This window comes from Anser cygnoides, chromosome 4, assembly GCF_040182565.1.
Source record: "Anser cygnoides isolate HZ-2024a breed goose chromosome 4, Taihu_goose_T2T_genome, whole genome shotgun sequence".
Lineage (NCBI taxonomy): Eukaryota > Metazoa > Chordata > Aves > Anseriformes > Anatidae > Anser > Anser cygnoides.
The window spans coordinates 24,958,787-24,973,965 of record NC_089876.1 but is presented as its reverse complement, the minus strand read 5'-3'; the positions used below and the strand labels follow the sequence as shown (position 1 = coordinate 24,973,965).

General features: G+C 46.7%; 1 protein-coding gene across 3 annotated transcripts in view; it reads right to left on the bottom strand.

Moving 5' to 3' along the window:
- Positions 1–926, bottom strand: part of LIMCH1 (LIM and calponin homology domains 1) — a 177,423-nt gene extending 176,497 nt beyond the window's left edge. For 2 of the 3 annotated variants that reach the window (XM_066995794.1, XM_066995797.1), the window contains exon 1: positions 647–718. Coding sequence is in view for 1 of the 3 variants with exons in the window: in XM_066995787.1 (XP_066851888.1) it covers positions 647–730 (84 nt within the window). In the remaining 2 variants the exon portion in view is untranslated. Of the gene's footprint in view, positions 1–646 lie in introns of all 3 variants that reach the window. The other variant, XM_066995787.1, reaches the window with a different exon arrangement.
- Between the last annotated feature and the right edge of the window lie 14,253 nt (positions 927–15,179).

The following is a 15,179-nucleotide window of genomic DNA, read 5'->3' as shown; positions in this document are numbered from 1 at the left end:
GCCTTACTACGCCAGGCACCCGGCATCTCCTGCGGCTTACGGAAAGCTGCAGATTAAACGCAAAGCCTGCAGCTGCCGGCAGCTATTCCCCTGCCATCTCGGCTGACACCACCCTCACGCGTGTTCCCGACCCGCAACCGGACCACGGGCTATTTCCAGCGCCTCTACCGCCCCGCGCCGAAATATTTAACCCTTTCGTTTCGCCCCCCAACCCGCCTGTTTTTTACACCGCAGCCGAGCGCCGAGGCGGCCCCGCGGGATGGGCACGGCCCCGGGGCGATGGGGGCGCGGGGACGGGGGCACCCCGATGCGCGCCCCCGGCCGCCCCGATGCGCGCCCGCGGTACCTGCGGGGCTCCCCCGGCGGGGGCTGCGGGGCTGGAGGCTGCGGGTTGCGGGGCTGGAGGCTGCGGGAGCGCCATCTCCCCGCAGTGTGCCGGGGGTCCCTCGCAGCCTGCCCCCCCCTCCCCTCTGCCCAAGGAAGCCCCCCGCTGGGGGTCGCGGCCTCCCCGCACCTGCCTCCCTGCTCCTGCTTAGGGCCGGGGAGGGGAAATGCGATTAAGGGATTGAGCTCGGGCAGGGGCCAGCCCGAAGGAGGAGGAGGAGGAGGAGGAAGAAGCAGCACCCGCATCCCGCCCGCTCCTTACCTCGATCCACTTCTGCGCCTCGCCGAAGGCCGGCTCGGGCTGGGGCTGACCCTCTGCCGCCAGCTCCAGCCCGGGGCTGGCCATCTGCGGGCCCCCGGCTCGCCGCCCCGCAGCGGGGCCGTGGATGGACGTCGGGAGGACGGCTTTTATTTTTCGGGGTGCCCGCAGCCCCGCGGCTTCCCCTCCCTCCGAGCCACCCCCCCGCCCCCCGGCGGCGCTGCTCGCCCGCGCTCGGGTCGCCGCCGAGGCTCGGTGCTCGGTGCTCGGTCCTTCCTCCCTCCCTCCGTCCTCCCTCCGTCCTCCCCCGGTCCTCCCTCCCTCCCCCGGTCCCCCCCGGTCCTCCCCCGGCCGCCCCGCCCGCCCCGCCGCGCCGCCGGCTAAAAATAAACCGGGAGGGCGACGGCGCCCGTGCCTCCGGGCCCGAGGGGCGGAAAGCCGGGGGGTCAGCGCCGTGCCGGGGGGCTGCAGCCCCTGCCGGGGCGCGCTAACAGCCGGCTGCACCGGGGGGGGGGCGTGCGGCTGTGTGGTTTTGCGTGCAGGGGGAGCAAACGCAGCCGCCTCCTCCTGCGGAGGCTCGCACGCCTCGGCTGCGGTGGGTGAGGAGCCCTGGCTGGAGCAGGAGGGCTCCCGAGCCTGAGGTTGAGCGGGGAAGTTTCTAGAAGGATAAAATCGCAAGGGCCTTCTTAGAGCCAAACCCTAAAAACTAAGGCATTCATCTGCTCGGGTTTGAAGGGTGAGCCCACGGTGCTTGTTCCGGCTCAGAAGGATATCTGAGAGCTGGGAACACAGGTGTGCAAACACTGACCCCAACTGCTAAGGGGTTTGATGAGAGGGGTTCCCCAGCAGAGCTGGTTGCATTTTGGGTTTCAGCAAACTGATGGGAAGCAAGCTGCAGGACCGACTCTGCAGCGCTCCCTCCTCTGAGGTGCGAATTGGCCTCGATCCAGAACTTCTGCATCCTGCTTGTGGTTAGGAACTGGCCAAATACGCTACCTCTTCATATCAAACCTCCTCAAATCACTGAAATTCATATACTCGACTCCACTTCCATTCCATTTTGCCTCCGTGGTTCTCTACATTTCCCTTTGGACCTTATTCATGGTTTGAAAATCAGTGGAGCTGCGAGGTACCCGAAAAGCACCAGATGAGGTTCACAGGGATTTTCCTGAGAACGCCAACTAGATGAAAACGTCATTTTTGGCAATCTAATCTCAACCATCTCAAGAGAATAATAAGTATATTTAAAATGCCTATGCTAACACAAACTATTTTCTGATTCTTGTAATATTTAAATACCACCGATGTATATCAGACATCAATTAGATTTGTTTTCCCAGGGCAGTGGAAGACTAACAATTTAAAATAATTATCCTGCCTTTTTTTTTTATTACTCTGCAATATCAAATGTATGATTTTGCTGTCTGGTGATCTCGGCATCGACTCACAGGGAAGTAGGAGAACGAGTTATGGGGTGGCCATCGTACTGCTCGGGGCGCAAGTTTGATGCAGGGACGACCACCACCACCATGTACCTTGTCTTAAACTGAGAGGTGGGCATCTGCTTTTCATTTATACTGACGGTTTGCAAGGGTTGCTGAAGCTAATGTGCCCCAACACTTACAAACACATTCAGGCATTGACTTCTTTTTAAATCGATGAAGTCTACACCAAGACAGGTGGATGTAGAGCTAGTGCAGTCCTTTGAAGAGCCCTGTCTTGTGTTTAGTGGTGTAAGAGCAGCCCTGCGTGGCAGCAGGAATCTGGCCACTTCTTCCCTAATCCTAATCCTCAACCTGCTTCTCATCTGGTCAAATCCGTTGCAGCATCCTCACCTCCCTGTTCCCATGGAAACACAGTGCTAGCATCAGCCCAGCTTTTTTTTTATTTTATTTTATTTTTTAAGCCACCATCTGCCTGGGGAGCAGTAGGGCTTTCTGTAAGCCCCTGGAATACCAGTTACAGATTTTTGCAAAGGTTTTTATTCCCCTTTTACAGCCACCCTGGTGACTGGTACACGAGGCAAAATGTGAAAGCAAGCACCTTAGAAGCTCCAGGAAGGTTTTCGTAATGTCACTTTGCTAGTCCTGACCAGCAGCATTACCAGAAATATAGCCATCCTCTCTTGCTAAAATTGGGCAGCAAATGGACTTTGGAACAGCGACAAAACAGGGGAATTTTCCTTGTAGCTGTTTGCAGAAGTGTCTTGTTTTAAAACAAATGCTTCGGTTCAGCTTCTCTGTTTTTCTTTCCAGTAAAACTCAAGCTAATATCTCAGCAGTCCTTATCACCTTATCACAGTTCTGCATCTGTACTTACCAGACAGGGGAAAACCTTGGCAGGAGCAGACATCCGTGCCAAGCTCCATACCGTTGTGCAGGTGCTTCCCCCTGCCCAAAAGGAGACTGTGCCCGTGGGCAGGTAAACTAACTATGTACATCAGATGTGGAAAAATGTGTAATGCAGAGGTTGAGGAGAAGTTACAAACAGAGGACGAGGGTCTCTGATTAACAGGAATCTCTCTGCTGCTGTGATCAGGAGGAAAAACAGAGATTTTAATGAAGGTACGGTTTTGGGTGCAAAGGGGGCTTGACTTGTGTCGGCTGGTTTGCTCTTCTCCCCAGTTGGTTTGCTCTGCTGGAAAGAGGAGCTGTCCTATGACTTTCAACGTAAAATATGGTATCTTTAACAGCAGCAGGGAGGTTAGTAAGGCCTGGTTTGTGTCACGGCAGGCCTGATCTTATCCCAAGAAAAAGCTTGCATCAAGGAAACTGTGCCCTGGGCAGCTTGTGCCATGGCGATGCGTCTCCCTGAAGGAAGGGGTCAGGTCTTCAGTGCGTCTTCAGTTCTGGTCTTCAATGATCTTCAGCTGTCTTCAGTTCTGGTCTTTTTTGTGGCCAGCAACTCTTGGGCTCCTTCTGCTTGCGTGCACCTGATGCCAAGCCTTCTTCAAGGAGTATCTCCCACAGCGTGCACCCAGGAACACGGGCTCCCCCTGCTCAGAAAAATTACTCTTTTACCCCAAAAACGTTGCACAAAAAGCAAAGGGGTGAGACAGCAGAGAATCCTCCGTTTCACCTGGCTTGCTGCTCTTTTCTTTGTAAGCTGTTATAAACACGCCTGAGGCCCCTCGGCTGGTGGAGAGGAGCGGCTATCCTGCTGGCCCCGGGGCTTTTCTGTCTCCTGATCTGCTCAGCAATCTGTCGGCCCCGACTGGCACTCCGAGCAGCCCTGCTGCTTCACCCGTCGCAGGCACAGCTGAGCATCCTGCATAATCTCTGGCCAGGTTTAGGGAAAATCTGAGCTCAGCCGTAAGCGGGCTGCTCCGACTAAATAGCTTCTCGGCTGTTTGCTCGAGGACTTGTACCCATTTTGTTGGGTTGCTTGTCCCTTTGGCAAACCACTGAATGTCACGTGGAGAACTTGAGGCTGAATGATATTTATTTTAAAAATACTGCTTTGAATGCCTTCGTTCTCTAGGGTATAAAACAAGAGTAGTTGCATCCAGCACGGCTCTACATCACCTCCTGATTGTCTGAGTGCCACTGCTGGACTCGCCCAAAGAGCAACACAGATGATGCCTGGTGGAGGTATGGAAGTAGGACAGCCCTGACATAAAGCATCCTTAGCGTGACTGCTTCTCAACTGGTATTAATCCTGCTGGAGAATATTTGGAGATTTTTCTACTGACTACCAAAGGCAGGCTGTGTGCTTTCACAGCTTGTCGTGTATGAAGAGGTGAGCAGGGAGGTGGGCTGAGCCAGCAGACGAGAGGAACCCTTACAGCAGCGTCTGTCATGGCAGAGGAGGACAGTAGGAGGAATCTTCACCAAAAGTTTAGCATTTTCTTCATTGATAAAACTAGATTCAGAAACAGTTTGACAATCTTTGAGAGCAGGCTGGTAAAGGTATCCACTCAGAAGCAAGAGAAAGCACCAGTTTTGAAAAATGATTCAGAGGAAGACTGTTCACATTCAAGTTTGTTTGTTTGTTTGTTTTTGGTTAAAAACACACAAGCTAAAAGCAAAGTAACACGGGGGCTTTAGTTGTTCTTTCCCATGAACATCAAGCATCCTGAGATCACTCAGGCGAATGCTGTGACTTCACGTTTTATTTAATTGGGGCATCTGCTGGGGGACATTTGCAGTGTTCTGCACTTGGCCGTCAGCACCTGTTTGTTTATTCCTGCCGTGCTGCCTTCTATCACAGTCACTTTCTCCCTGCTGCCACTCACTCAGCAACATATTGTCAGACTTGGCATCAAGGATCTGAGTCATTCTGAGGAGTACAGGGGTGGCTGGATCATCCGGGCTTGCTCTTTCCCTGGAGAAACGCAGCATTGTCCCTTCTCACCTTGTCCCAGGAGAAAGCACGAAGCCTTTTTGCAGAGCAGTTTTTCTCTAATTGGGAATTTGAGATTGAGTTTTGAAAGTTAATGCATCCGATTTTTACCTGCTAGCTGAGCACTATCCGACACTTTCCTATTTGTCTGTCTTTGCATTTAATTAATTGCTTAGACTTAAAAAGCTGTTGATTATGCAGGATCTGATATACCACAACGCTCTTCAGCTAGCTCTGAGCCTCATGAATCAGTGTGCAGGCCATTCAGAATGAGAGATCGTGCCCATAAATGCCTGTAAATATTCAAGTCAAACATCGCTTTCAAAGCATAATTGTTTGGGCTTTCTCCATCCTCTCTGTTCCCTGTGCAAATCCCTGATCAATATCTCTCTGGTTTGAGTGCTGATACGCTTTTAGGTGTGGGTTTTTCCCCTCCCGGCCCTCCTCTCTGGCTTTGGCACTTGGTTCTCCCTCTTCTCAAGGCCTCCAGCTCCCACGCTGATGGCTCTGCTGATTGCACAGAGCCTGGCTCAGCTTCTCCTTTAATCCACAGCCGTGCTCAATGCTCCCACTCACCCAAACAATCGCTTCCTTCCTTCTTAATATTGTTCTCACCAAGCCCTGCCTTTCCTCTGGTGTGAGAAATTCCTATATCACCGAAACAATGTATAATCAATCTTGCAAATCACCGCTACCTCACGAATAACCTGGAGAAAGAAAAAAAAAAAGGCCAAATCTACCTTAAAGGAGGCTATAGCAAGGTGGGGATCGGTCTCTTCTCCCATGCACCCATGATAAGACAAGAGGGAATGGCTTTGAGTTGCACCAGGGGAAGTTTAGGCTGGATATTAGGAGAAATTTCTTTACTGAAAGGGTTGTGAAGCATTGGAACAGGCTGCACCATCTAGAAGGAACTGCAGAACGGTATCTTCCCTTTTCTTCTCTTACTAGGTTTCTCTGTGTCGCAGATAAAAAGGGAAAACCTATGCCTGGAGTTAGCGCCGGGCTTTATCCAGACTTGCTTGGGATATTAGCTGATTCACAGTGAATTGAAATATTCATTTATTCAAAATAAGGAAATAGGCAGCTAAAAGTGGAAAATGGAGAAGAAGAAGAGAAATGGAAGGGGAAAAAAAAGTGAGGAAGAAAAACAGTGACTTCATGCAGGGCAACAATTTATTTTATTTAGCAGCATTACAACTTAGTTCCATGACACTGGATTTTTTTTTTTTCCTGTGTGTTGAATTTCTAAAGGACGACATTTAGCAAAGGATTGTGCTCGACTGGAAGCAAGAGAAAGCAGGCTAGTGTAGGCTGTGGGTGAGCTTGTTCCCTGAAGGCAGGCCGTCTTGCTCGGTGATCTCCTCCAGCCTGACAGCCCTTGCAGAACAAGACACTCATCAAAGCCCGTGGAGGAGCTTTGGCGCAACACGTACCATGTCTGGGACAGACAGCACCCGTTGTGTCATCTCAGACATGGATGGTCACATAGATAGCCATAAGAGTCAGGACGTCACAACCAGCCACCGGTCCAAGCTCAAAATGAAGACTCTTGGTGTTGTCTTTATTTTTCTCAGCCCCTGTTCCAAAGGATAGAGTACTATTTGCAACCCTCTCTAAATACAGCTGTGAGTTAGGAGGAGCTGCGGACATCTCCCCAGACAGCAACATTTCTTATACACCCTTAAACTGCAAGTACCAACAGGTTGGTAAATCTTACTGATATTACTTCTCCATCTGCACACACACACCAGGTAAAAACTTATTTGTTGGAGATACTGGTGGAAACTGAATGAACTCCATGTATGTGAGACATTTAGGCATTAAAGGAAGAAGCAGGACAACAAGTATTTGTTGGGCCTTCCTATAACCCGGTGCTTCCAGAGAACTGCTTCCTCTGCTGCCTTCTGGACCTCTTGGGGGACAAACCTGACTTTCCTGAAAACCCTGGGAGCTTTTCTGAGCGTAGAAGGTTCTACCCTACCAGAGCGTGGTCAGACGGGAGCCAACTCCGACCCAGTAATGACATTACTGCACTGCTGGCCCCGACTTAACAAGCTGGGCGTATTCACTCAAGCCCAAGTACCATGGGGCAGACTTTGGAGCCAAGCTGGCTCTCCTCCAGCCTGCTTTAGGAATGGATGCGGTGACACAGGTCTGTCTGTCGGACCACGTGGGCATATTTCCTATTTAAGTCCACGCTGACGAACTGTCAGGGACGGGAAGGCTATTACACTGTGTTGAATCTCTGTCTGAAACACTGGATGATTTATTATACAAGAGCTGCCCACCCAGACGAAAGTGGGGCTGATGAGGTTGCCAAGAAATCACTGCTTTTGAGTGTAAAGCCAAAAAGGTTCATGAGTTCTCCCCTTAAAAAAAAAAAAAAGAAGCAAAATAGAAAAAAAATCCCTTTTAAGTTATTTTCATAAGTTTCTCTTATTATTACTTTTTTAATTATGTCTTTCTGTCTGGCCAGCAAAAATGCCTGGAGTTTTTCCCGGTTTAGAGGCCCCAGTGCTCCTCTGTGAGCCTTCAAAAGAAGCCCAAAGGTCAAGAAAACTTCACTGCTCATTTAAGAGAGCGGAAGGGACTTTCTCGGAGTTGATAATCCATGTCAGTGAATTGATTTCCAGTACCTGTTGAGTCTTATTCTCTGTCTCTTTTTGGCCGCTGATGGGGCTAGCTATCACATGAGTTCCTGCTCTAGCTGAGGAAAGGACAGGCAATCCATAGCTCGCAGAGCTGTCACACCTGCAGCTGATCCAAGGCAACCCTTCGGAGTATATCTACATTTTTTCATTAATCATTGCTTTCCAAAAAAAACAAGATTTACTGAGCATTTTTCTTCTTAAAATATAGTATTAATAGATTCTGTCCTCACTGCACTGATGGTCCACGCTCAGGAAACTGGATAGGGATTTTTGTAAGACTTTAAAGGAGCTAGATGTTCAGATTTCATTTTTTAATTAATGGTATCAAGCACGTAGGTCCCATCAATGCCTTAAAAAAATCCATTCCTAAGACACCAGTGACACTATGTTTGCTTAGTGTGCTAGCAGGTCAGCAAAAGATCAAAATGATGATGGACCTCTAAGAGGCTGGAGTGCTATCTTCACGAAAACCTTGCAGAAGTCACAGCTCCAAGGCCAGTGCAGGGAATGCTGGCACCATCCATCATTTGGCAAACTTGGACAAAGGGCCTCCTGCTAACTTTAGACATTTTTTGTGATGATGTGTTTCTCTGAAAATGATTGTCTTCATCTCTTTTCAGTGCTGAATTAGACCAGTTTGAGCCATAAAATCAAAGAACTGCTTGGGTTGGAAGGGACCATAAATATCGCGTCGTTCCACCCACCCCTGGGTGGGGAACACCTTCTACTAGACCAGACTTGTGTCTGCTGTACTTCAGGTGAGCTTCATTTTAAATCTTTTTCCTTGTATACTACTTTGCAAACAGAATGTAGTAAAGATCATTGAAAAGGAAGGGATGGTCAACCTTGGGAGTACCCTGTGAGATTGGTCAGCATCTTCCATACCTCAGTGAAAATAGGAAATCATGAGCCCATCAGGGATAAAGACTCTTAAACCTCATTGTCAATCAAGACCTGTGGGATCTTCATCCCAGTGAGTAAGGAAAGACATCCAACAGGTTCTACAGAGTGGATTTTCCGGCACTGGAGGGTGACTGGGCTCTCGCCTGTGGGAGCTCTTGTAATGTGAAACTCTGTCTTTTTGGTGTCTTCCTAGGAGCCAATGCTGCCTTTGCACTTTAGGATAACTTGGCAGTGCTCAGGTATTCATGATCTAAACCTAGGAGAGAGGCACTTCAGCAAGGAAAATGGAGGCTCAGATGTGAAGAGCATCTCCTCCTGGAGAAACAATGGTTCTTCAAAGCATGCGCTATGGTAATCTATGGGCACGCCCCAGCATCACCAGGTTGCTACAGTCTACCCTTTCCCTTTCTGCAGCGGTTAATTTCATGAGATGCTCTGAATACAGACTGCTGAAAGCAGCAGAAGGCACTCACAGCGTAGGAGAACCCAGCTGGAAACCATCGTGGTGCGCATATGCACATGCTGGAGGTGCTGTGCTGTGGAAAAGTGTAAGAACTGTACATATGCTCCGCTAAGCCTGCCAGTTCTTAGAGCTGCTGTTCTCAAAAGCTGTAGGGCTCTTGCTTTCTGAGGCCTAGAAAATGCTGGGGACTCCAGGAGCAATGCAGGGGAAAGAGAAAGATGTCAAGAAAACTCTTCAGCCTTTGGGCAGGTGAGAATATGGATGTGGACCTGTGCTGTTTTTTACTAATTCTGGCGCACCCCCATCATGAGCTTGGCAAGAGCACAATAACTTTCCATTTAGAAAGTCATATTTATATACATTTATATATCTTTCAATGCTCAAGATTGTCAAACCCCCAGAAAAGAGAAAGAGAGATGGGGTTTATGAAACCTGTCTGCTTCCACAGGAATGCCAGAGTCCCGAAGAGGAGGCTATAAAGTGGGAAGAACACATAATAACTTCCAGGATTCGTTTCTTATCTTCCTCTTAAACTTCTGGCCCATGGTGCATGAATTGTAATGACTTTATTGGAACACTCTGCATTTCAAAGCTTGTGATAATACCAAAGCCATCCCATGACTGATTTCTTCTTACAGAAACACCGTTCAGAAGTATGGAAAGAGATGTTTACATCAACAGATATCCTTAGTTTATAACATGTTGAGTGATTGCGAAACTTAGCACTGAATTTCCAAATCCGTTTAAGTTCTCAAGTGATCATAATATAGTTAACACGTCCTTTACAGAAAACATGCACAAAAATAAGGAAATGAATGCTTAAACACATAATAAATCTTTCACTCTCCCCAGAATAAATGCACTGTTCTTATCAGGTATAAACCATGGCCTATTTCTCCATAATCGTAGTCATAAATCTGGCTCAGTTATTGTATACATTTTACTATCTGTGTATTTACTTTTGAAGAATACTGCTATAAATTTCCTAAAGATAAAGGGATTCACTTTTTTTTGTAGATATTTACAAGTTACTAGCTCTGGTCAATAATATCAGGAGTATTGTTGGAAAGAAAGGTATTTGATGGCAATTTATCTTAAAATTATCTATGCGACTTTAGTTTGCACTTAGTTTAGTTAGTGGGATTGAAAGCAGAATATTGATACCGCTTATAGAACCTTTATATTTATATTTAGAGAGATAGACCTTGTTGAAGAAAGAACATATAGTATTTTGTGGCACTGTTGAAACAGTTGTGTTATATAGAAATACACCTTTTGTTGTGCTTTGAAAAGGAGTGGGGTGTCTATCTCCATGCACAGGCTGTGTAGGATCTGGGACATCTGTCACCACGTGTTATGTTGCTTTCAGGCACAAGGTACTTGGTTGTGTTGAGGTATCTTTCTACATGAAATACTTACAAAGCCCACTTTGCTGTAACATGAGCATAATGCCCCAAGAGAAAGCCAGACTTTTGGGTTGTCTGTGTGGATTTCAAAACAGGTTTTGACTCTGTGAACCAAGGTAATTTGTTGATACTCTTTTAAAATTTGATCAACTAACAAGTCCTGTCCTGGAGGGTGTTCTTAATGATATTATTTTGGAAATGTTTTCTGTTTACAACTGGAATTAAGTGAACTGGTATTGGTCCTGGTGTTACTGAGAACAGTGTTTGCTGAAGTACCGGTGAGTGCAGTGAGGGTGCTGACAGTGCCATTTATACATGGGGCTGTTAAGATAGAAAAGTCCTTATCAAGCAGAAGTTATGTGCTAAGGGAAAGATAATGGAGGAAACCATGTATGACTTGTCATTTGTAAGTGGTTGTTTTTAGTTAGCTCCTGCTCGTGACGATAATCATTTGCACATTAATTGCTTCAAATCTCTTGCATTGCATTTGGATTTATGTTCCCTCTGAAAAAGGAAAAAGAAAAACAAAACAGAAGCTATGTTTCCAACAGTACCATCTGGTTTGCTGTGGATGTTTAAAGTTTACATGGGTGCAAAAGCAATTGAAGAAATCCACTGAAGAAAAATCCATTAAGGGATATGAAATACAAAGATACCACATCTGCCTTATGGCATCCCTCCAGCTCCTCGTAAGCTGGTGCAGCACGTAAGGGCATACCTCTATGGGTTTGTTCTCCTCTTATATTCTACCCCAGGGTCATGCCACTGGGCATTCACAGAGGTTGGGTGCTTTTTGATCGGATTCTGTATAATGCTGTAATTTTCTTGAGATCAGAAATCACACTAGTGATTGAGGTACATCGTGATGTACTGATGTTTTTGAGTTTTTGTTACCTTCGGTATGCTTCTTTAAGATGGCATAATGCTGATAGCATCAGAAAAATTACGGGCAGGGAAGGAACCATTTGGTAACTTACAGTGCCATCTATAGCAGGAACACAGCACCAGCCTGCAAACTCAGGTCTCATTGCCTTCAACAACCTTGTTGTGCACCTTCAATAGCCGGATCACAGTTTTAACCATCAGCTCGAACTGATGGACTGGAGGGGGTGCTTAGAGTTGTGCAGCTCTCTGAGTCACCACTGGTGTAAAGGAACTGGGTGTGCGTTAAGCCAAGGAGAGGTGGTGACTTCATGTCGGGCAGTTAGAAACTGGTTTGGAAGAGTCAGGTGCAAGTCCCTGTTCCAGCAGATATTTCATTGCTCATATGCAGAGAGCAACTGCAGGGAGAAAGAGGGAGAACCATTCACCACAAAGCACCAAATAGTGAAGTAGTTAAACTTAACACAGGGGGCTTCAATCCACGTTTTGACTGTAGATCAAAGGAAAAAGCCAAGCCAGAGATGGGGCCTAACCCAGGGCTTTCTGTGATGTGTTTTGCCCCCTTCTCATTCCAAAGGGCTGACTGGCCCATGTATCTATCATTAGGACAGTATGCAACAGTGATAGTGCTAAACAAAAATAACCACCTCCCTCTTGCCATCACAACGTGCTTAACACCTTTTGGAGTGACCCTGACTCTGTATTACCCAGCGTACGCAGTGCCCTGCTCAGCTTGTAGGCCTCTGCGATGCTCGGCCATAAGCCCCTCGGTGGTTTGGTTTGGTTCGGTTCGGTTCAGTCTGGTTTGGTTTGGTTTGGTTTGGTTTGGTTTGGTTTGGTTTGGTTTGGTTTGGTTTGGTTTGGTTTGGTTTGGTTGAGGCTCACATGGCCTACGTGAAGGCTGAGGTCTCCCTGAGTGACAGAGGGGCAGGAGAGGGCCTTGGCAATGCCCGCCATGCCTTGAGGGCCAGCCCTGTGCGGTTTGCTCATGAAAGCTGGTGGCAGAGCAGGGCGTTCAGCACAAGGCTCCGGTGAGCTAGCCTGACTTGGTTTTGTGACCCTAAAGAAACCGGATGAACTGTTCTTAAGCTAAATGAAAGGAAAGATTAACTCCAGTTACTATTATAAAGTCGTCTTGCCCAACCTTGCTTCATTCAGACCCTGAATCTGGAGGACATAGGATCAAAAAAAAAAAAGGAAAAAAGAAAGAAAAAAGAAAAGAAAGAAAGAAAAAAAGGAAGGAAGGAAGGAAGGAAGGAAGGAAGGAAGGAAGGAAGGAAGGAAGGAAGGAAGGAAGGAAGGAAGGAAGGAAGGAGGGAAGGAAGGAGGGAAGGAAGGAAGGAAGGAAGGAAGGAAGGAAGGAAGGAAGGAAGGAAGGAAGGAAGGAAGGAAGGAAGGAAGGAAGGAAGGAAGGAAGGAAGGAAGGAAGGAAGGAAAGGAGGGAAGGAAAGGGAAAGAGAAAAAGAAAGAAAGAAAGAAAGAAAGAAAGAAAGAAAGAAAGAAAGAAAGAAAGAAAGAAAGAAAGAAAGAAAGAAAGAAAGAAAGAAAGAAAGAAAGAAAGAAAGAGAGAAAGAGAGAAAGAGAGAAAGAAAGAAAGAAAGAAAAGAAAGAAAGAAAGAAAGAAAGAAAGAAAGAAAGAAAGAAAGAAAGAAAAAGAAAGAAAGAAAGAAAGAAAGAAAAAGAAAAAAGAAAGAAAGAAAGAAAGAAAGAAAGAAAGAAAGAAAGAAAGAAAGAAAGAAAGAAAGAAAGAAAGAAAGAAAGAAAGAAAGAAAGAAAGAATAGAGTTCACTCTGCAGCTGAATTTCTTGTGTCTACCTGAAACAGTGCACTTCCATTTTCCACACTGGAAAATATCTAAATATCTACTTGCAAAACAACTCTTAGGGTAAAAAAAAAAAAATGCACTGACGTTTTAAAAAAACAAAACTACTTAAAACTACTTTTTAAATTTATTTGGAATTTACAGAAAAATCTTAAAAGTCTTAAAAGAGATAAGCCCAGTGGTGGAGTAAGATGATACACCACAGGAGAGAGGGTACGGGCTGTGGGACTCTGGAAGCTAAAGCTGGCACCACAGTTTACAACATGGTCTGATCTTTATGGAAGAGAAAAACGCAATTCCAGCTGAGGATTTGAAGCTACACGGACTTGCTTGGGCAGAGGTACTGCGAGCACAGCTGAGGGTGGGTTTTGCCAGTGCCGACGTGGTCACCCTTAGCTGTACGGTGGGAAAAGTGGGTGTCCTAAGAGAGACACCGCTCTGGCAAACAATCCGCAGATGACTGCCCGCCAGCCATCCTGCAGCACACATCACGCTGTGTGGCTGCTGTGAAGGAATGCAGACCTGGGTTGCTTCTGTCCGCCTGTTGTGTCTCATCCGGAAGGCTTCCCCGACGAGCAGACTTAAAGCTGTATTAAAACGAGTACATCTGGGCCACGAGACATCAGTGAAACTCATTACTGATTCAAGTACAAATTCTCTGTGTTGGAGCACAGTACATTTCTAAATACAAAGACCCGTCCAGACTGCGAATATTTTTCAGATTAGCCAGAGCTGTAAATGATCCACGAAACGAGAGACCTGTCCATCTGTACTGCAGGCAGTGGTCGCATGGCCGAATACTGTCAGCATGCACTAGCTGTAGCTCTGGAAGCCTCTTTCCATGCAGAAAGGTCAACTACAAGTCCCTACAATAAATTACGTGAGTTTCATAGCACTTGGTTACATTATGGGTGATTTCTTTCTTTTTAGAGCTTGCAAAGCGTATGCATGTTTGGTAGTACTCACAGAGGTTTCCCCCAGTTAGTTATCGTAGGTGCATAGGATGGATTCTTAAGGGCACTGCTGCACACCCTTTTGCTTTGTGGTGGGTTTCACTGTTAATATTTACTTGCAAATAAGATATGCACAAGCATTTATTTTGCTCCAGGTAAGACTGAATATAAATACATAAGCAAGCAGGGGTTGCAAGCCCTTTCTATAGTTCCTGTATCTCCTGTTTCCTTTCTGAAGCAGCAGTCAGTCTGAAAGCTTCAGCTAACGCTTGCTTTGGGAACGGGCACTTTTGCAGACTGCTGACTGTGGTACTACATTTACTACAGAGACGCAGTCACACAATGGTTTGCCTCTGTATTATCTGGGTCACAGGGCAGAATTCTCCTGGGTGCTAACATTTGCAATTAAGCTGAGTTTGTCAGTGCGCAGCGGGGCTATTTTCCTTTCTAAAGCTGGTCCTAAATGGGAATGCTGAGTGTCACGCCTGCTTTAACTGGTTTGGGTTCCCCGTAGAGTCAAGGGGTGAGGTCCTGTCCCCAAGGGGCTGGCCACTCACCTCAGTACAGCCAAGCATCAGCCCACGGGTCAACATCCCCCAGTTTAGGCTCCCCCCCTGCACATTCACAGTTGTTGGTGTTAAGTGGCTGTGCCGGTGTACTAGAGGGATACCTGGAGGGGTCACTTCAATCAGCCATAAGAAGAGCTCAGCTAAATTCAGTCGAGCCCAAAGTCACCCAACCTTAGGCACCTAACTGAAGAGCCTAATTTAACTAAGTGTATGATCAACTTTCCCTAAATTCAATGCAGTGACCAGCTGTCTTTTTGTTGCAAACAAATATTTTTCCTTTTACAGGTGAATATGCTTCTGAACAGTAGCTCTATCTCAAGCGTTTTGAAGAAATGCCATGCAAGATCTATTAACTGTCTTTAGGTTTTATGATTCTTATTTAGTCTGAAAGGTGTTTTGCTGTATTGTTTTTTTTTAATTATTATTATTTATTAAAATGATCCATGTTGCACGCTGTGTATTTTACACAGTGTGGCCGTGGAACTAAACCTGTTACCTTAGAGGAAATAATGAAACTGGGTCCAGTCAGTGATTGGTTTGGGC